Consider the following 21414-nt stretch of genomic DNA (forward strand, 5'->3'; position numbering starts at 1 on the left):
AGCCCGGGCTTTGGAGTCAGAGGTCACGGGTTCAAATCCCGGCTCTGCCAATTGCCAGCTGTGTGACTTTGGGCAAGTCACTTCATCATCATCATCAATCGTATTTATTGAGCGCTTACTGTGTGCAGAGCACTGTACTAAGCGCTTGGGAAGTACAAATTGGCAACATATAGAGACAGTCCCTACCCAACAGTGGGCTCACAGTCTAAAAGGGGGAGACGGAGAACAAAACCAAACATACTAACAAAATAAAATAAATAGAATAGATATGTACAAGTAAAATAAATAAATAAATAGAGTAATAACTATGTACAAACATATATACATATATACAGGTGCTGCGGGGAAGGGAAGGAGGTAAGATGTGGGGGATGGAGGGGGGATGAGGGGGAGAGGAAAGAAGGGGCTCAGTCTGGGAAGGCATCCTGGAGGAGGTGGGAAGGTCTTCCCTTCTCTGGGCCTCAGTTACCTCATCTGGAAAATGGGGTTGAAGACTGCGAGCCCCCCGTGGGACAACCTGATCACCTTGTAACCTCCCCAGCGCTTAGAACAGTGCTTTGCACATAGTAAGTGCTTAATAAATGCCATTATTAATTAATTAATTAATCTTAGGGCATAGTGAGGATCTGGAGCAGGGCCAGTGATAATTACTACTGCTACTACTAATAATGATATTTGTTAAGCGCTTACTATGTGCCAAGCACTGTTCTAAGTGCTGGAGTAGATACAAGCCAATCAGGGTGTCCCACCTGGGGCTCAAAGTCTTAATCCCCATTTTACCGGTAAGGTAACAGGCACAGAGATGTTAAGTGATTTGTCCAAGGTCACACGGCGGACAAGTGGCGGAGCGGGGATTCGAACCCGTGACCTCTGACTCACTAGGCCATGCTGACAAATGTGAACCTCTCCCGGGCGTTGCAGCAGGGGAGGGCGGGCCTGAGAAGGGGTTTAGGGGGAGGGAGTACTGGGACAGGAATACCGGGGGCCGTAGTGCCACTCAGTGCCAGGTTTGCCAGGGGAGGGGCTGCCAGGGAGCGCTTTTGGGGCGGGGCAAGGGCCCAGCTCACCCTGTTCCTCCAGCCCTGGACTCCTCACTGCTACAAAGAAGCAGCCGCTTAGGTCTTCCAGCCTAGGCCTCGGCTCTGCCGTCCCTTGAGTCGGAGGTTATGGGTTCAAATCCTGGCTCTGCCAATTGTCAGCTGTGTGGCTTTGGGCAAGTCACTCCACTTCTCTGGGCCTCAGTTACCTCATCTGTAAAATGGGGATGAAGACCGTGAGCCGCCCGTGGGACAACCTGATCACCTTGTAACCGCCCCAGGGGAGGCTATTATTATTATTATTATTACTATTACCCCGAGACCCAGACGGCATCCGATAGACCCTGAGCCATTCGAACACGAAGGAATAGCGCTGTACTGCATTCTGGCACTCTGCTTTGCCCACCCTGTGCCCTGCTGTGAGCCCAGGCAGGGAGCTGAGGGTCCTGGCCCCCACATAGCCATTCCTAGCGTTTGAGCTGCTCCTTCCTGGGCTTCGATAGGCTCACCCTGGGTGCTCATTTTAGCCATCTCCATTGTGCCTCGCAGGGCACTGCAGGATGCTGTCCTGGCATTCATTCATTCATTCATTCAATCGTATTTATTGAGCGCTTACTGTGTGCAGAGCACTGGACTACAAGTTGGCAACATATAGAGACGGTCCCTACCCAACAGCGGGCTCACAGTCGAGAAGGGACGAAGCCAGGAGGGCAGGTAAGACCTGTCCAAGGCCAGTACAGTCTCGGGGTGAGAGACTGGTTGATGCAGCCTCCCCCTCCACCTAGTGGATAGAGCTTAGGCCTGAGCGTCAGGAGGTCATGGGTTCTAATCCTGACTCTGCCACTTGTCCGCTGTGTGATCTTGGAAAAGTCACTGCACTTCTTTGTGCCTCTGTGACCTCGTCTGTAAAATGGGGATTGAGACAGTGAGCCCCATGTGGGACAGGGACTGTGTCCGACCTGATGACCTTGTATCATCATCATCAATCATCATCATCAATCGTATTTATTGAGCGCTTACTATGTGCAGAGCACTGTACTAAGCGCTTGGGAAGTACAAATTGGCAACGTATAGAGACAGTCCCTACCCAACAGTGGGCTCACAGTCTAAAAGGGGGAGACAGAGAACAAAACCAAACGTACTAACAAAATAAAATAAATAGACTAGATATGTACAAATAAAATAAATAAATAAATAAATAGAGTAATAAATATGTACAAACGTATATACATATATACAGGTGCTGTAGGGAAGGGAAGGAGGTAAGATGGGGGGGATGGAGAGGGGGACGAGGGGGAGAGGAAGGAAGGGGCTCAGTCTGGGAAGGCCTCCTGGAGGAGGTGTATCTACCCCAGCGCTCAGAACAGTGTTTGGCACATAGTTAGTGCTTAACAAGTACCATAATTATTGCTATTATTATTCAGGAGAAGGTGGGGTCAACCCCCCGGGTGGGGCCCACCATCTCGGCTTCTGACACTCTCCCCTCTGCCCATCATGGACCTGTGGCCAAGGAAGCCCAGAGCAGGGTCCATGGCAGGAGCAGCGGTCCAAGGGCATAATGGACCTGTGGCCACAGGAGCTTGGAGCAGGATGCATGGTGGGAGCAAATGACCAAGGGCATCATGGACCTGTGGCCACAAAAGGCCAGAGCAAGATGCCCAGTGGAAGCAACAGGCCAAGGGCATCGAAGTTAGCCATTGTCTGAATATACAAGAGCCCTGAGGAGCCACGAAGTTTGTCTTTTCTCTACAGTAGGCTTATTTACCCTCACGGTGTCCCCAGGCGCCAGAGGAGCCAAGAGCCTCCCTCTTCCAACCTCACTCCCCCCACCTCTTTTTACAGAGAGGTTCATCCAGGCCCCCAACCCCACACAACGAGGAAGATTTTTGGTGTGTGGCACGGCCGGGTTGCAGCCCCTCAGCTCTGTGAACCTGGGGCTCGGCCTCGGCTCCAGCGGGTGGACGCTGAGCGCCTGCCCCCGCCGGAGCCCTCGCCCGCATTATCTTTCCTGAGTAAGAGAGGAGGCCAAGGTTCAGGGGGCTAAGTCACCAGGGCTTCCCTTGCCCGCGGACAGTGTCAGTGCCGAGTGACCGGGTGGCAGCTGGGCCTGCCAACTGGGCTCCTGCCTGGGCAGACTCTTCAGCTCTGGACCCAGGGCGGGGCCTGGCTGATCCACCCAGCCACAACAGGAACATGGTTTGCTCTTCCAGCCTCTCTCAGTTCCAGCTCTCCCTGCTTTCACTCTTCCCTGCCCACTGGGTATAGGCTGGCTCCTGCGGGGTGGGGAGTGTGTGTGTGCTGGAGGGGGGAGAGAGAGACACAGAGAGAGAGAGAGAGACAGAGAGGGAGAAAGAGAAACAAAGACAGGCAGAAAGGAAAGGAGAGAGAGTAATAAAAATAATAATAATAATGGTTTTTGTGAAGCTCTTTCATTCAGTTGTATTTATTGAGCGCTTACTGTGTGCAGAGCACTGTACTAAGCACTTGGGAAGTACAAGTTGGCAACATATAGAGACAGTCCCTACCCAACAGTGGGCTCACAGTCTAGATGCTCTTACTATTGTTAAGCACAGGGGAGGTTACAAGATGATCAGGCTGTCCCACGGGGGGCTCACAGTTTTTATCCCCATTTTCCAGATGATGTAACTGAGGCACAGAGAAGTGAAGTGACTTGCCCAAAGTCACACAGCTGATGCAGCCGCGATTTGAACCCATGCCCTCTGACTCCAAAGCCTGGGTTTTTTCCTCTGAGCCAGTGGGAGAAAAGTCACACAAAGGAACAGAGAGGGAGAGCGGAAAGGGGAAAGACAGAGAGAAAGAAAGGGGGAAAGAAACAGAGAGAGAGATAGAGACAGCAGAGGCCCATTGGAGCAGCTGAGTCCAAACCCTCTTTATTTAGTATAAAAAATTCCGATCCCCAGGACAGAGCCTAGCGCAGTATGGGGGAACCAGAAAGCAGTGCTGAGGGCTGATCCAGCTCGAGAGCGGGCTCCCAGTCCGGCATGGTGGTGGCGGTGGCAGAGGCGAAGCAAACAGGTGATGGAAAAGAGGACCAGGGCCCGATGTCCATCTGCGTCTGTCCTTTTGTCCGGCGAGGGCTTCCGGGCAGAGGTGGGCTGGGAGGGGGCTCGTTGCTTAGGGCACAGATGTAGCTATGTTTCTAGGGACTCTCGATGACTCTGCTCGGGGCAGCTCTGCTCCAGATTAATTCCCACCATTGTCCTGAGGACGGAGACATCGTGAGAGTACATGCTCACGCACACATTCATTCCATAGTATTTATTGAGCGCTTACTGTGTGCAGAGCACTGTACTAAGTGCTTGGGAAGTACAAGTTGGCAACATATAGAGACAACAGTGGGCTCACAGTCTAGAAGTCACAGTCACATATGCTTGCACACACACATTCACTCCCTCCCACATACATATCCACATACACTAGTACCTGTGTGCACTTACATCCCTAGACACATATCTCGAAACACGAACATACATGCATGCACATGTACACTCAGCGCTTAGAACAGTGCTTTGCACATAATAAGCGCTTAATAAATGCCATCATTATTACACACATATTTGCACACATCTACCCCTCCTTCCCAGGATCTGATTGTGGCCATGCCTGTGGGGCCGTGGGTCTGGGGGCGGCGAGGTCACTGCGGTCTCAAAAGACCAAGAGGGGTCGAGGCTACGGCTGGAGTGAGAGGCTGTGAGGGGCAGGACGCAGGGTGGGGCGGGAGGGGACAGGGATGACGGGTTGGTTGAAGGAAGGCTTGGGAATGGCACAGCCAGGAGGCCCTTGAACTGGAGTTCAAGAAGAAGCCCAAGATGGAAGACTAGGCTCCATGGGGCAGGTGCCCGTGAGGGTCCAGGATCAGCCGCCCCCTTCCACCTCCTCGGCCCCCAGCCCCAGTTTTCAGGAGGGAAAGGCCAGCCCAGGGCAGATACCTCTTTCTCCGTGGCTTCTGGGACCTCTGCCGGGGCTTCCGCTGGATTCTCCTCTGCAGCCGCTTCTTCCAACTGGTCTGGGCGCAGCAGGTCCTCCTGGGGTGGGTGTGGGGGGATGCAGAGCGAGAGAGAGGATGGAGAAGGAGAAAACACCCCAGAAAGGTTAGAGTAGAGGCATGGGTGGGCAGCAAACGTGTGTGGCTGACAGACTGTGTGTTCAGGATGTGTGTGTATTTGTGTTTCTGTGTCTGCATGTGTGCAGGACATATTCTGTGGGCCCTGTGAATGTGTAGGGTTTATGTCTATGTACGTGTGCAGTGTTCTGTTCGTGAATGCAGTGTGTCCGGTGTGAAAGTCCGTATGTGCATTTTGTGTGTTGCATGTGCTTGTGTGAGCATTCTGAGTTCAGCTCTCCATGCCTAGGAGAGAGAACAGCGGGAAGCAAGCTGAGCACCTCAGAGCCGGAGCACCCCATGACCCCTGACCCAAAGGGACTCTTGGATTCCAGCCCTGACTGCCCTGGGCTCTTGGGGTCCAGGGAGACGACTCCAGTGGTGGAGGCTGGTTGTCTGGGTCCGTTGATGCGAGCGGTCAGATGGGTTCAAGGAGCACAATTTGACCAGGGAAGAGGGCTGAGGGATCCCAGCTCTGGGCTGTGACTGGTTGCGGGGAAGGGACGAAGCACCCAGGCCTCACTTCCTCCAGCTTCCCCTGGCTCTGCTTCGGGGCAATGGTGAGGCCTAGGCCCGGGAGCTTCATCTCAGGGCTCGGAGGCCAACCGGCACCAGCCCCTTCCCAATCTCCACCCAGAAAGGACCAGAGCAGAAGGGGAGGAGAGCCTAGGACAGGCAGAGGCTGGGACGCTGTCCTTGAGAATCCATGTTGCCACTTTGGTTCACCTGGCCTGGGGTCAAGAGGGAGAGCTAAGGAGTAGCATGGTCTAGTGGCTAGAGCAAGGGCCTGGGAATCAGAAGGACCTGGGTTCTAATTCCGGCTCTGACACTTGTCTGCTGTGTGACCTTGGCCAAGTCACTTCACTTCTCTGGGCCTCAGCTACCTCATCTGCAAAATGGGGATTAAGACAGTAAGCCCCATGCGGGACAGGTACGGCGTCCAACCTGATTAGCTTGTATCTACCCCAGCGCTTGGCACCTGGCACATACTAAGCGCTTAACAAATACCCTCAAAAAAAAAAAAAGGAGTCCATAGACCTGAGTTTTGATTCTTCCTTCTTCCAGGAGGCAGGCAGGGTGGAACATGGGGACTGTCTGCAGGAAGTCTGTGGGTGAGGGCTGGATCTGAGGAGCCCCTCCTCAGTCCCTCTAGGATCCCTTCTGGGCTCAGGATGGAACTAGGGACGGGGGTCTCAGGTGAGCAATCGCACCCCACTTCCTTCTCCAGGCTATTTTTAAAGGGCCGGAAACCAGGCTGGGGGAAGGCTTTGAACCCTGCAGGCCAGAGGAGCCACACAATGGGAGGAAGACCGAGAGGTGATGTTCAGCTTTGCACTGGCCTGCCCGTCCCCCAACAGGGAAGCCTCCCCCAGGCCAGGGGATTCATTCAATCGTATTTATTGAGCGCTTACTGTGTGCAGAGCACTGTGGGATCTCCACTGACCAGTGTCACAGGAGTGGGGAGACCAGACACTGCAGTCAGCCCTGGCCCCTGGGGAGCCTGAGGAAGGCCCCAACTCCCCTGCGGGTGGTGAGGGCCAAGGGGACCGCATGAGGAGGCTGGGTGGGGCAGAGTATGGCTGTCTGACTAGAGCCTAGGTTGGTGTTGTGAGAGAAATAGCTTCTTGCACCTGAATGGCTTTGACAACAACCCGTGAGATTGAGCTAGAAGTCAAGGCTTGGAATTAAAGGGGTGGGGGAGTTTCTGTCAGAAGGATCAGAAGATGAATTCCTGACTGAGCATCCTTTGGGCCTTAAAGGGGCAGGTAGCTCTTTTCCATTCTCCTGGACCTTTCTTTTCCTCCAGATAATTTGTGCTTGTCTGTCTTCCCCATTAGACTTTTGTCTCTTTGAGGGCAGGGATCCTCGTCCTGAAATATGGCTCACTATGGATATACTACCAGAATGATTGCAGATGGAGGTGTGCCATTCTGTGAGAAATGTGTCCACGGAGTCGCAATGGGTAGGAGACGACTCTACAGCATAAGACATGACAATCCCAAACCCAGAGGTTTACCGGGCTCTGTACACTGCTGGAGACCAGAAAATATTAATAAGTGGTGAACTAGACAACATCTTAGGGTCCCAGGAGGTCTGCAGTGTGGAGCACCTTGGGGCCCGGGGTCAGGAAGCTGGCTCTAGTCCATGAACTGCCCTGGCTCCGGGGTGACTTTAACAAGTCATGTAAAATGCTCTATGTCTCAGTCTCCTCACCAATAAAAGGGGAATATACTAGATTGTGAGTTCTGGGTGGGAGAGGGACTATAACGGGTTTAATAACCTTGTATTTACATTAGGGTTTAGTACACAGATAGCACTTAATACATGCCATAATTATCACCCCCAGACGTTTTTATAACTTGCTCTTTCCTACAGTCTTCTGAACTTTCACTGCCGTGAAGCAGTGGCCAAGAAAGGGGCAGTGATGATCCGTGGGTGGGGGTGGGGTGTCACACAACATGGGGGCTGGAGCTGGGAAAGCGCTTAGAACAGTGCTGGCACATAGTAAGTGTTTAACAAGTACTATTATCATTATTATTATTATTATTATGTTCTGCCTGGGAGTTTCTCTGTTCATCCATTGCGGCACTCTGAGACTTCAGTGGGCATCTTTCTGCGGTCACGCCACACACTTCTGGATGAGAGGAGTTGGAGACCAGGGCTCTAAAACCAACCAGAGGACCCCCCCGTCTCCCCCGCCTCCTGCCCAAGCGAGTCTCTGGGGCTCAGGAAGTCCAACGAACAATTGGTGAGGTAAGTAGCACCAAGTCCCCTGTGCAGGGAGGGAAGGGACCCCAGCTACTGGACTATCAGGGCAAATGGTCTCCTAGTGGATCTTTAGCCTGGGGGAAGAAGACAAGGAGACCGTCTGGGTTTGGACTGCCCTGGCTAGCCCTGCCCACACCCAGGAGGGAGCGGGAAGTGAAGGGGATCAGTGGGCGGACCCTGCCACCCCCTCTTTGCTTTAGGCACTGAAAAAAGCACAAAATGTCCTCAAAGCTCCATCATTCATTCATTCATTCATTCAATCGTATTTATTGAGCACTTACTGTGTGCAGAGCACTGTACTAAGCGCTTGGGAAGTACAAGCTGGCAACGTATAGAGACAGTCCCTACCCAACAGTGGGCTGACAGTCTAGAAGAGGAAGACCATCATAGCCAGGAGCCCGGGGAGAAGCACAGCTTGGGCATTTACGGGTGGAGTGCCAGGACCCAGCTCAGATTGCAGCAAGTGGTCTGGGAACGTGTCTATCAATTCAACTGAGTGCTCTCACGAGCGCTTGGTACAGTGCTCTGCACACAGTAAGCGCTCAATAAATACCACCAATTGATTGAAGACGGCTCCCTTCCCAGCCATAGTCATGATCTTCTGGCTTGACTTCAAACTGAGAAGTTAAAAGTTCTATTTGGACAGGGACTGAGTCCAACCGGCTCATCTTGTATTTACCCCACTGCTTACTATAGTGTTGGGCACACAGTAAGAGCTTAACAAATATGAGAAGCAGCATGGCCCAGTGGAAAGAGCACAGGCTTTGGAATCAGAGGATCTGAAGTCCAAATCCAGCTCTGCCAAAATGCTTGCTGTGTGATCTTGGGCAAGTCACTTAACTACTCTGTGCCTCAGTTCTCCTGTTCTACTTCTTACTTATATGTGAGTGGGGATGTTGTCCAACGTAATGCACCTAATCATCATTATTAAGGGGGGAATAGGGGCAGATGGAGGAGAAAGAGGGACAGTGAGGAAGAAGGGGAGAAATAAAAGGAGGGAAAGGAGGTAGGAGGGGGTAAGGAGGGAGGAGAAGGGAGAAGACTGCAATCTTGCCTCTAGGTTGTAATATTGTTGTGAGCAACTCTCTTGTATTCTCCCAAGTGCTCCGTATAGTGCTCTGCATGCGGTAAGTGCTCAGTAAATACCATTTCAAAAAAGAAAAGAAAATAAGGAAGAGGAGAGAAGAAGGAAGAGGAGGAGGAGAGGAGAAGGAGATGATGATAAGGAGGAGGTGACAGAGAAGAAGAGAAGAAGGAGGGGAGGAGGAGGGATAAGAGGAGGAGGAGGAGGAGGTGGTGGTTTCTCTCAGGCCTTAGAGCCCAGCTTCAGGAGGAGGAATGGGAAATTGGAGCTGTCTCTTGGGTCTCCTCAGTCTGGCTAGAATCCCCAGCCCCCTACCCGCGGAGGATCAGGAAGCCCCCCAGTCCCTGCTCCCCCATGAGCAGCCCCTTCTATCCCCTGTCTGGCTTGGCCCTGACCCTGTTGCCAGTCCAGACCCCAGCCCGTCCCCCAACCCCACCACTGGTTATAAAGGGATAGTCCCCAACCCCCGCCGACCACGCAGCAGAGCTTCCAGGAAGGGAAATGCCCTGTCCCTGGAGCTGGGGTTGTTACAGATAGCCCCCCACCCCTCCTCCACCACCCCGGCCATTTGTGAGCAGGATTGGAGGGGGCAGGGGGCAAAGTCTCTCCTGAATGACCCCCACACCACCAAAATAAACTTGGGGGACAAAAGTCTCAGTCCAGCCCAGTCCTGTCCATCCCAGCCCTACCCAGACAATCTCTGCCCAGGCCTGTCCTGCCCATCCCTGCCCTGTCTAGCCCAGCCCAACGTTACTCAGACCAGTCCTGCCCAGTCTAGCCCTACCCAGATAATCCCTGCTCAGACCTGCCCAGCCCAGTCCAGCCTTGCTCAGCCCAGCCAGGCCCAGGCTTGCCCTCCCCTCCCTAGCCACCCCAGCACAGCTCTGCCCAGCCAATGCCTGCTCAGCCTAGCCCTGCCCTACCCTACCAATCAATCAGTCAATCAATCAATCACTCATATTTATTGAGTGCTTACTGCGTGCAGAGCACAGCACTGAGCACTTGGGAAGTCCAAGTCGGCAACAGCTAGAGATGGTCCCTACCCAACAGCGGGCTCACAGTCTAGAAGGGGGAGACAGAGAACAAGACCAAACCTATTAACAAAATAAAATAAATAGAATAGATATGTACAAGTAAAATAAATAAATAAATAAATAAATAATAAATAAATACATACCAGAGAAGCAGCATGGCTCAGTAGAAAGAGCCTGGGCTAGGGAGCCAGAGGTCATGGGTTCAAATCCCGGCTCTACCACTTGTCAGCTGTATGACCTTGGGTGAGTGACTTAATACTACTACTACTACTAATAATAATAATGGTATTTATTAAGCACTTACTATATGCAAAGCACTATTCTAAGAGCTGGTGGGGGGCGGTGGTTACATGGTGATCAGGTTGTCCCACATGGGACTCACAGTCCTAATCCCCATTTTCCAGATGAGGTAACTGAGGCACAGAGAAGTTAAGTGGCTTGTCCAAAGTAACGCAGCTGACAAGTGGTGGAGCCGGAATTTGAACCCATGACCTCTGACTCCAAAGCCCGGGCTCTTTCCACTGAACCACGCTACTTCCCCACTTAACTTCTCTGAAGGTTGTGAGCCCCACGTGGGACAACCTGATTAGCTTGTATCTACCCCAGCGCTTAGAACAATGCTTGGCACATAGTAAGCGCTTAATACCAACATTATTATTATTAACCTGCCCAGCCCTGCCTAGGCCAGGCCTGCTTAGCCCAGCATGTGAGCGGTACTCATCTCCAGGGGGGTTCCCTACTCTGGGCTGTGCAGGCTCATGGCAGTGTATAATAATAATAACGATGACATTTATTAAGCGCTTACTATGTGCAAAGCACTGTTCTAAGCGCTGTACAGCCGGCTTCTTGGCCACACAGTGGCGACGGGGTCAAAATGGCACATAAAGACTCCCAACTGTACATAGGGGGGCTCAGAGCAGCACATCAAGAACTCAGAGCTGCACATGGGGAGTCCAGAGAAGCAGTGTGGCTCGGTGGAAAGAGCACGGGCTTTGGAGTCAGAGGTCATGGGTTCAAATCCCGACTCTGCCAATTGTCAGCTGTGTGACTTTGGACAAGTGACTTAATTTCTCTGTGCCCCAGTTACTTCATCTGTAAAACGGGGATGAAGACTGTGAGCCCCTTGTGGGACAACCTGACCACCTTGTAACTTCCCCAGTGCTTAGAACAGTGCTCTGCACATAGTAAGTGCTTAATAAATGCCATTATTATTATTATTATTATTATTATTATTATTATTACATGTAAGGGCTCAGCTTCATATGGGGGCTCAGAGCTGCATATGGAGAAGCAGCGTGGCTTAGCAGATAGAACACAGGACTGGGAGTCAGAAGGTCTGTGTTCTAACCCCAGCTCCGCCACATGTCTTCTGCATGACCTTGGGCAAGTCACTTCACTTCTCTGGGCCTCAGCTACCTCATCTGTAAAATGGGGATTAAGAGCTTGAGCCCTATGTAGGACAGGGACTGTGTCCAACCTGACCAACCTGTATCTACCTCAGCACTTAGAACTGTGCTTGGCACATAGTAAATTCATTCACTCATTCAATTGTATTTATTGAGCGCTTACTGTGTGCAGAGCACTGTACTAAGCGCTTGGGAAGTACAAGTCGGCAACATATAGAGGCGGTCCCTACCCAACAGCGGGCTCACAGTCTAGAAGGGGGAGACAGACAATAATAATAATAATAATAATGATAATAATAATAATAATAATAATAATAATGGCATTTATAAGCGCTTACTATGTGCCAAGCACTATTCTAAGCACTGGGGAGGATACAAGGTGATTAGATTGTCCCACTTGGGGCTCACAGTCTTAATCCCCATTTTACAGGTGAGCTAACTGAAGCCCGGAGAAGTTAAGTGACTTGCCCAAAGTCACACAGCTGACACTTGGTGGAGTCAGGATTTGAACCCATGACCTCTGACTCCAAATCAATCAATCAATCGTATTTATTGAGCGCTTACTGTGTGCAGAGCATTGTACTAAGCGCTTGGGAAGTACAAGCTGGCAACATAGAGAGACAGTCCCTACCCAACAGTGGGCTCACAGTCTAGAAGCAAAGCCCGTGCTCTTTCCAATGAGCCACGAGACAACAAAACAAAACATATTAACAAAATGAAATAAATAGAATAAATATGTACAAGTAAAATAAATAGAATAATAAATTTGTACAAACATATATACAGGTGCTGTGGGGAGGGGAAGGAGGTAAGGCGGGGGGATGGGGAGGGGGGGAGGGGGAGAGGACTTGCTTAACAAGTACCATAATAATAATAATTATTATTATGTGGGGGAGCTCAGAGCTGCACATGGTAGGGAGAATCTAGAGCCAGACTGGAGGGCTGGTTACTTATACAAAGGGGACTCGGAGCTGCACCCAGAGGTTCAGAGTTTATTCAAGCATAACATTGCTCTTCTGTGAAGACTGGAGCAAGGAGCAGTTGGGAAATGGAGGAGGAAAGGGCACAGGGGATGGAGAGGGACAGAGTGGACTTGTATCTGATGCAAGATCGAGGCCTAAAGGTCAATCCCTCCCCGAATGGGCTCATGCCCTCTCCTGCAGCTGGGCAGGGATCCGCTTTGACAACAAACAGACCATTTTCCAGCAGGGAGCTTAGCGGCTCACGGCACTCAGATGGCTCCCCCCTGCTCCCGCCCAGCTCCCCTTCTCATCCCTGTTTCTGGCCTAGCAGGGGAGAGGGCACTGAGCTGGGGGTCTGGGACCTATTCGAGACCCCTCCCTGTTGGATGGCAAGCCCAACTGGAGTGGGGCACCGCAGCCTGGGACCCATGGTGGAGTCTAGCTCATCTGGCGGGATCTTACTGATGATGATGTTGCAGAAGGAGACCTTCCCCATTTAACCCTGCCACCATTCTCCCCATCCCAGCAGCCCACGACTTTGGCGTCAGCCTCGACTCTCTGCTCTCCGTCAACTCACATTAGGCTACTGGTCCAATCCTGCCAGTTCTTCCTCACCGTACCTCGTTCTCTCCTGTCCCGCCATCGACCCCCGGCCCACGTCATCCCCCGGGCCTGGAATGCCCTCCCTCTGCCCATCTGCCAAGCTATCTCTCTTCCTCCCTTCAAGGCCCTGCGGAGAGCTCACCTCCTCCAGGAGGCCTTCCCAGACTGAGCCCCTTCCTTCCTCTCCCCCTCGTCCCCCTCTCCATCCCCCCCATCTTACCTCCTTCCCTTCCCCACAGCACCTGTATATATGTATATATGTTTGTACATATTTATTACTCTATTTGTTTATTTATTTTACTTGTACATATCTATTCTATTTATTTTATTTTGTTAGTATGTTTGGTTTTGTTCTCTGTCTCCCCCTTTTAGACTGTGAGCCCACTGTTGGGTAGGGACTGTCTTTATATGTTGCCAATTTGTACTTCCCAAGCTTAGTACAGTGCTCTGCACATAGTAAGCGCTCAATAAATATGATTGATTGATTGATTACCGCAGAGAAGGAACTTGTGGGCTCTTTGTCACATGCCCCTCAAACCTCTTCTAGGCTCTGTTAGAGCCCCAGTCCAGCAGGGTGTGGAGAGTTGTAGGGAGCCGTGGGGGGCCATGGGGGACTGGGGTCTGGGATGTGGCAGGGGCTTGGGCAGGGGGAAGGAGCTGGGGGCTTCTCTGGCCCTACCCAGAGGTCCCTCATCTCCATCGTCTGTCTCCAGCGCTTCCCAGAGAGTCTCTGGACCCCCTCTGGTTCTCTGGGTGGGAGCTGTTTATCCCATCCTCCCCACAGGCCTGCCCCCATCCACCCACTCTCAAAATGGAAAGTAGCCCTCATGGGAGGACGGGGAGGGCGGGTTGCACAGAGAGATTAGTCTCGGGTGGTCAGCTGACCCCAGAGGAGCTTCTCTGGCTCCCAGACAAGTAACCCCTTCCTTCGCAGGTGGAAATTCAACCGTCTGTACCCACATCCCCCCGCTGGAGGAACCCACTCTGGGTTCTGGGACCTAGACACACTGAACTGATATGGCCAGGCTGTGCTGGCGTGGCCAGACAGGGCTGACCTGGCTGATGATGACTAGTCCAGTTGCTCACGCTGTGATCCCAGGACTGGGACTCACCTTCTTGACGACACCAGCCGTGACGACGATGCTCTCCGCTCCTTCCACCGTTTTGCTGGCCACGGTATTGACGCTGGCCACCATCGCCTCACTGACCGCACTGGCCTGTTCCTTTGTCTTCTCGGCCACTGAAATGGCAAAGTGGTGATGGTCTGCCTCCTGGCATCGCCACACCTAACTCACCTGTTGTTGGGGTCAGGGGTTCTCCCTGGGATCGGTGATCTCGGCCCACAATCCGTGGAGGCGGCCGTCGCAGCCCCTCACCAAGAGGCCTCTCTGGTTTCCTACCCCGCAGGAACCAGGGCTTCCCGGGCAAGGTGATGTTGGCCCCTGCCTCCCAGGAACAGGGTGGCAGAAAGGAAATTTCCGCAGTCTATCTAAGGCTGGAAGACCTGGCTCCAACCCTGCAGCCTCCTGTGACCCAGCCTGAAGCCCAGCCTCACCCCGGTTCCCTTTGGGTGTGCCCGCCATTCCCTATTCCTTTGGATGGGCCGCTCCAGCCCTGCCACCCCACCCCGCCACCCCCTCTGGCTGTGCCAGCCTGTTGACCATGAGAAGGGGCTGGGCCTGCAGGAACCTCTTCCCTGCCTGGCGCTGGCTGAGTACGAGGGTGTTGCTAAATTCCCGAAGCCTCTGGTGAGGGCAGCCCCTCGGGGACCGAACAGAGCCTCTTACCTGAGCTCACGCTCTGCACCACCCCCTCCTTGGTCTTGGTTCCTGGAAAGGAAACAGGCCACCGGTCACTTTGGCCAAAAGAGCCTGCATACTACCTCTTTGCCCCCAGCCCCCCACCCCACTAAAAGTGGCAGAGAAATCAGGGGTGGCCTTCATGGAAGCCACAAGTTACTGCTCCAGAGAACGAAGGCAAGGCTGGGGTCCCTGCGGGGAGGGACACTATTTCACCCACGCAATCCACCTCCACCCCAGCCTGTCCCTTTGGTTTGGCTCTCTGCCTGTGGGCCCAGGGATAGTCCACGGGATCTGACCGGTAGGGGATCGGAGAGGGAGGAAGAGATGGGGGAGGGTCAGATCTCCATCCCACCCCATTCCAGACCCAAGTGAGACTCTGCAATATTGAAGAGGTCTTGGCCCACCCCAAACCGGGTGTGCTTCCTCCTCTCCCGCTGTCATCCATCCGCCCTCCCATCCATCAGCCCTGCAGCCTTCCAGGAAGCAGATCGGATAAGGCGGCCGAGCAGGGAGATGGGGCTGGCCAGGCCAGATCCCTAGCTTAGGGACTTCCTGAGCCGGTCCCATGATGACCTTCTGCTCTGCCCTCTTGGGGCCTGCAAACATCTTCCGTGCTGTGCCCCCACAATGACACTGAAGAGGGGTCTTTCCCTTTGAGTTCAGAGGGGATTCGGAGTGGGTCAAAGCCTTGAGGTTGAGATGGGAGAGCTGCTGCCTCCCTCCCTCCCAATGTCCCCTAACACTCCCTCGCCACCCCAGCCTCCCCCTCAGGCTCCATAAGGCAGGCCCCATTTGGCCTGCATCTTGTCCTTCCTGCTCCCTCCCTTCCCTGACTCCCTTCCCTCCCTCCCTTCAGAAATCCCAGTTGCCTAGGGCTACTGGAAAAGCTGGAGGGGCAGGGGCAGCATGGGGCAGTAGCCCTGATGTAGGGCGAGTGGTCGAGTATGTGGCTGCTTGGGACAGGGGGTGACCACTCCAGGCTTGGAGCGGTGCCAGTTCTACCTGCACAGGGGCCTTTCCTCCCCTCACCCCCAACTCCCAGTGCAGCCTAACACTGTTCTCCAGCTTCCAGATTCCTGCCCCCACCCCACCCTTTTCCTCCAAATATTGCCTCCTGAAGGGGAGGAGGATAAATCAATCAATCAGTTGTATTTATTGAGAGTTTACTGTGTGCAGAGCACTGTAAGAAGAGCTAGGGAGAGTACAGTATAATAGGATGGGGGGAAGGGGATGATAGAGTTGGGGGGGGAGCTGGGGATTGGGCTTGTTCACGCACTGTCTTGGGCCTCAGTTTCCCCATCAGTTAAACAGAATGGCGAATCTGTTTTCTGAGTTGAGTCACTCCTGGATCGGGTGAGAGAGTAGGAGGGTGGGACCCTGTTGGGGAGGGTGTTGCGGAACAGATGGGACCAAGAACTGGGGAAAGGGGATGGGATTGAATCAGAACTAGATCAGAACCAGGGAATGGGATCAAGTCAGGAAGGGGAAGGGGCCATATTCTGGGAGACTGGGCTGGACTGGAGTTTCTGGCCTGAATTATGGGCTGGACTGAGGGTGCTGGGAACAGAGTGGGACTCTGGGCTGGACTGAGGGACTGGACTGGGGGATTGGGGCCAGAGTAGGATTCAGAGCTGGATTCGGGGAGGACTCAGGGTACTGGGGCTGGATTGGGGGCTGGGCTGGGCTTCTGGAGTTTATGGAGGGCTGGATTTGGGGGGCTGGAGCTGGACTGGGGGCTGGATTGGAGTGCTGGGGCTGGATCTAGGTCCTGGACATGGGGATTGGGATTGGATTTGGGGCCTGAGCTGTGGGGCTGGAGCTGGATTGCGGGGCTGGATTTGGGTTGTAGACTGGGGGACTGGAGCTGGTTTAGGGTGGACTGGGGGTGCTGGGGTGGAGAGGATCTGGATGGGGGGGGTACTAGGTTGGATTGGGCCTGGACTGGGGAGTTCTGGACTGGATTAGTACAGTGCTTTGCACACAGTAAGCACTCAATAAATATGACTGACTGAATGAATGATTGTGGGAATGGACTGAAGTGCTGGGGTTGGATTGGCGGCCTGGACTGTGGATGCTGGGGCTGGATTAAGGTGGACTGGAAGTGCTGGGACTGGATTGAGAAGCAGCGTGGCTCAATGGAAGGAGCCCGGGCTTTGGAGTCAGAGATCATGGGTTCAAATCCCAGCTCCGCCAATTGTCAGCTGTGTGACCTTGGGTAAGTCACTTAGCTTCTCTGTGCCTCCGTTATCTCATCTGTAAAATGGGGATGAAGACTGTGAGGCCCATGTGGGACAATCTGATCACGTTGTATCCTCCCCAGCGCTTAGAACAGTGCTTTGCACATAGTATGCGCTTAACAAATGCCATTATTATTATTATTATCATTATTATTGAGACTGGGGCTGCTAGGCTGCTTTGGAGTATACTGGGGATGCTGAGGTTGTTTGGAGGCTTGCACTGGGGCTACTAGGCTGGATGTGAGGGCTAGATTCGGGCTGGGGCTGTGGTTATTAGGCTGCATTCGTCCCGGACTGAGTGGTGTTGGGCTGGACTGAGTGGCTGGACTGGGGTACTGGGGTTACTGGGCCAGATTGGGGGCTGGACCAGAGGTTCAAGACTCGATCCTGTCCACATGTTTTGTTTTGTTGCCTGTCAGTCCCTCTAGACTGTGAGCCCGTTGTTGTGTAGGGACCGTCTCTATATGTTGCCAACTTGTACTTCCCAAGCGCTTAGTACAGTGCTCTGCACACAGTAAGCGCTCAATAAATATGATTGAATGAATGAATGATCGAGGGGCTGGACTTGGGGGCCTGGGGCTGGATTGGGGATTTTAGACCATACCAGGCCTGGACTAGGGGTGACAGGTTGGATTGCGGGTCCCGGATCGAGAGTCCTAGGTCTTTACCTTTTAAACAAGTAATAATAATAATAACTGCGGTATTTGTTAAGCGCTTACTATGTGCCAAGCACTGTTCTAAGAGATGGGGTAGATATGTGATAATCAGGTTATCCCATGTGGTGTTCACAGTTTTAATCCCCATTTCACAGATGAGGTAATTGAGGCACAGAGAAGTTAAGAGACTTGCCCAAGGTCACACAGCAGACAAGTGGCAGATCCGGGATTAGAGCCCTGTCATCTGACTCCCAACTCCGGGCTCTTTCCACTAAACCACGCTGCTTCTCTAAGCATTACCAGCTCACTCCTAAGTAAATTAGCTGGGGGTTGGCTAGGGTTTCTAGCTGCGATGCTTCAGCAGGAGGGTCTGCGGCGAGGAATTGTAAGCAGGTGCCTCCCCACTTCTCCCCCCGCCACCCTGTGCCCACCAAGACGCTCCCTGAGATGTCTGCGATCAGCATCAGAGGCCGTTTCCAGAAGCCTCTGCATCCCCACCCTCCCCAGGCCCACCCGCCCCTGCTCTGTCCGGGTATTGGGCTCCGGACTACCCTCCTCCCCACTATTTCCAGACTAGCCTCTGGGCTAGTGAGAGGGAAGCCAGCAGATTGAGACAGAGGACTGGGCGACGTGGAGGCGGGGCAGGACCAGGGGCAAGCACTGGGGCAGAGGTGGGGGCTGGAATGGGGTTGGGGGAGGAGAGGAGGCGGGGCAGGACCAGAGGTAAGGATGGGGTGGGTTGGGATTGGTGTTTTGAGGGATTGTTGGTAGGGCAGTGGGAGAACCCAGGCCCCAGGACTCCGGCCAACACTCTGCCCAACCCAGGGTTCGGGGAAGCCCGCAGGGACCACTATGCGGTGGTGCCATGGAGGGCATCATCGTGCTGGGCTGGGCTGCACCAACTCCCTGGAAATAATAATAATAATAATAATGGTATTTGTTAAGCGCTTAATATGTGCAAAGCACTGTTCTAGGCGCTGGATGCCACCTCCCCTCCACCACCAGCCTACAGAGGTTCAGTCAAGCATGTAGGACAAGGGGCCCATGGCCATCAGAGGCAGCAGATCCGCCCTTACACCGCTCTCTCACCCAGTGACCCATAGTCCACCGCCCTCCTCCAGAACCAGCTACCCCAAAGCCCTGTAATAATAATAATAATGATAATAATGGCATTTATTAAGCACTTACTAAGTGCAAAGCACTGTTCTAAGTGCTGGGGAGGTTACAAGGTGATCGGGTTGGCCCACGGCGGGGGGCTCACAGTCTTCATTCCCATTTTCCAGTTGAGGTAACTGAAGCCCAGAGAAGTGAAGTGACTGGCCCAAAGTCACAGAGCTGACAATTGGCAGAGCCGGGATTTGAACCCATGACTTCTGACTCCGACTCTTTCCACTGAGCCACGCTGCTTCTCCATCTTGCTGACAGGGGCTCTCTCTCTCTCTCTCTCTCTTATCTCCCTCTCTCTGTCTTTCTCTCTGTCTCTGTTTCTCTCTCTCATCTCTCCCAGATGGATTGTCCCCGGGGGCGCTACCCGGGTACCAGCTGTAAACCCAGTAGTCCTGCAGCCCCCCTGCAGTTCTCACCCAAGGGTCAGAGGCTGAGGGGGCCCTGCCTGTGCCTCCGCATGACCTTTGGGGCCCCCAGGGAGCTCAGGCCGGCGGCCTGCTGACTCACCCACATACATCACCCCCTCCTTCGTCTTCTCGGCCGCCTCGGTGACCCCCTGCTTGGTCTTCTCGGCTGCGGCCACCACGCCGTCCATGGCGATGGAGAAGCCCTTCTTGAAGACGTCCATGTCGGCCCGTCCGTCTGTCCGGCTTCAGGAGGGGCCCTGCTGAGGGAGGCGAGCCGAGGGCACTGCAGCTGGTAGGCCGGTCCCGGGCTAGCGGAGGCTGCTAGCGACGAAGGGCGGCAAGTGAGGCATCGGAGCCGTCCCTGCTCTTATTGACAAAGAGCCCTGCAGTGTGGCTGGCCAATGCCTGCTGCCGCCCCGCGTTGGCTGCGATATTAATGACCCCCATCGGCTGCAGGGGCGGGAGGAGCTGGAGCGCGGCCAGGGGCGTGGAGTCGAGCGGAGACCGTTGCTGCAGGAGGATTCTCTGAAGGGCATTCTTTGGGACTGGGCAGATCCCTGCCTCCCTGGGGACTTGGGGGGACCCCGGTGGCCCTGGGGTGGCGGGGGCAGAGAGAAAGGCTTGAGAGGGCAGGGGACAGGTGGACTAAATCAGTTTTGAGCTGAAGCGTCGAGGAGAGGGTTGGCCAAAGCCAGACTGTCTCTGTCCAGTTCCCAGAGGAACCAGGCCTCTGATGCAGTCCAGAGGACTGTAAACAGTGAACCCCTGGGATGGGGAGGATGAGCCCCTAAGCGTGTCCGTGGCTCAGTGGAAAGAGCTTTGGAGTCAGAGGTCAAGGGTTCAAATCCCGGCTCCGCCAACTGTCAGCTGTGTGACTTTGGGCAAGTCACTTCAGTTCTCCGGGCCTCAGTTACCTCATCTGGAAAATGGGGATTAAAACCGTGAGCCCCCCGTGGGACAACCTGATCACCTTGTAACCTCCCCAGTGCTTAGAACAGTGCTTTGCACATAGTAAGTGCTTAACAAATACCATTATTATTATTATCATCCTCAGAGCTCAACTTCCTCCTGATCCCATGCACCCCTGGCTGTGTACAGGGAAACCTTGGCTCGGGTCCAGCAAAAATGGTACTTGTTTGTTGAGCACTTAGTGCCAGGCCCTACTAAGCACTGTTGGGGGGATACAAGCAAATCGGGTTGGATGCAGTCCCTGTCCCAAGAGGGGCTCACAGCCTCAATCCCCATTTTACAGATGAGGTAACTGAGGCCCAGAGAAAGGAAGCGACTTGCCCAACGTTACACAGCAGACAAGAGGTGGAGCAAACTCCTGGGTTGTGGACTGCCAACGGCTCCTACTCTATCCTAATCCTCCTCGACCTCTCAGCTGCTTTTGACACTGTGGACCACCCCCTTCTCCTCCTCCTCCTGGCACAGCCTCGGGCAGGGCTGTGATGATCCTGCCCTGAGGGGTTACCAGGGAACTGGGCAACAGAAAGGAACTGGGCAACAGGACCCCCAGCCCCCGTCCTCCCCCTGGCCCGGAATGCCCTCCCTCCACACATCCACCAAGCTAGCTCTCTTCCTCCCTTCAAAGCCCTACGGAGAGCTCACCTCCTCCAGGAGGCCTTCCCAGACTGAGCCCCCTTTATCCTCTCCTCCTCCCCATCCCCCCTGCCCTACCTCCTTCCCCTCCCCATAGCACCTGTAGATATGTTTGTACAGATTTATTACTCTATTTATTTTACTTGTACATATTTACTATTCTATTTATTTTGTTAATGATGTACATTTAGCTTTAATTCTATTTGTTCTGACGACTTGACACCTGTCCACATGTTTTGTTTTGTTGTCTGTCTCCCCCTTCTAGACTGTGAGCCCATTGCTGGGTAGGGACCGCCTCTATATGTTGCCAACTTGTGCTTCCCAAGCTCTTAGTACAGTGCTCTGCACACAGTAAGCGCTCAATAAATGCGATTGAATGAATGAATGAGTGAATATTCTTATTGTGATATAATATATAATACAATATATAATATAGTATAATAATGTACCATTTGTTAAGCTCTTACTTTGGGCCACTAAGTGCTTAGATACAAAAGAGTCAGGTCAGTCTCCACCCCATCCTAC

The 21414-nt window shown here is 53.4% G+C and overlaps 1 protein-coding gene across 1 annotated transcript; it reads right to left on the reverse strand.

Moving 5' to 3' along the window:
* Positions 1–3907: 3907 nt before the first annotated feature.
* On the reverse strand, positions 3908–19655 carry SNCG (synuclein gamma). The gene is made up of 5 exons (XM_038744053.1): positions 19388–19655; positions 14806–14847; positions 14131–14258; positions 4988–5083; positions 3908–4259 (listed from the first exon to the last, which is right to left on the reverse strand). Exons 1-5 carry the CDS (start codon positions 19506–19508, stop codon positions 4242–4244), a joined length of 405 nt encoding a protein of 134 aa, XP_038599981.1. The 5' UTR covers positions 19509–19655; the 3' UTR covers positions 3908–4241.
* Between the last annotated feature and the right edge of the window lie 1759 nt (positions 19656–21414).

This window comes from Tachyglossus aculeatus, chromosome 3, assembly GCF_015852505.1.
Source record: "Tachyglossus aculeatus isolate mTacAcu1 chromosome 3, mTacAcu1.pri, whole genome shotgun sequence".
Classification (NCBI taxonomy): domain Eukaryota; kingdom Metazoa; phylum Chordata; class Mammalia; order Monotremata; family Tachyglossidae; genus Tachyglossus; species Tachyglossus aculeatus.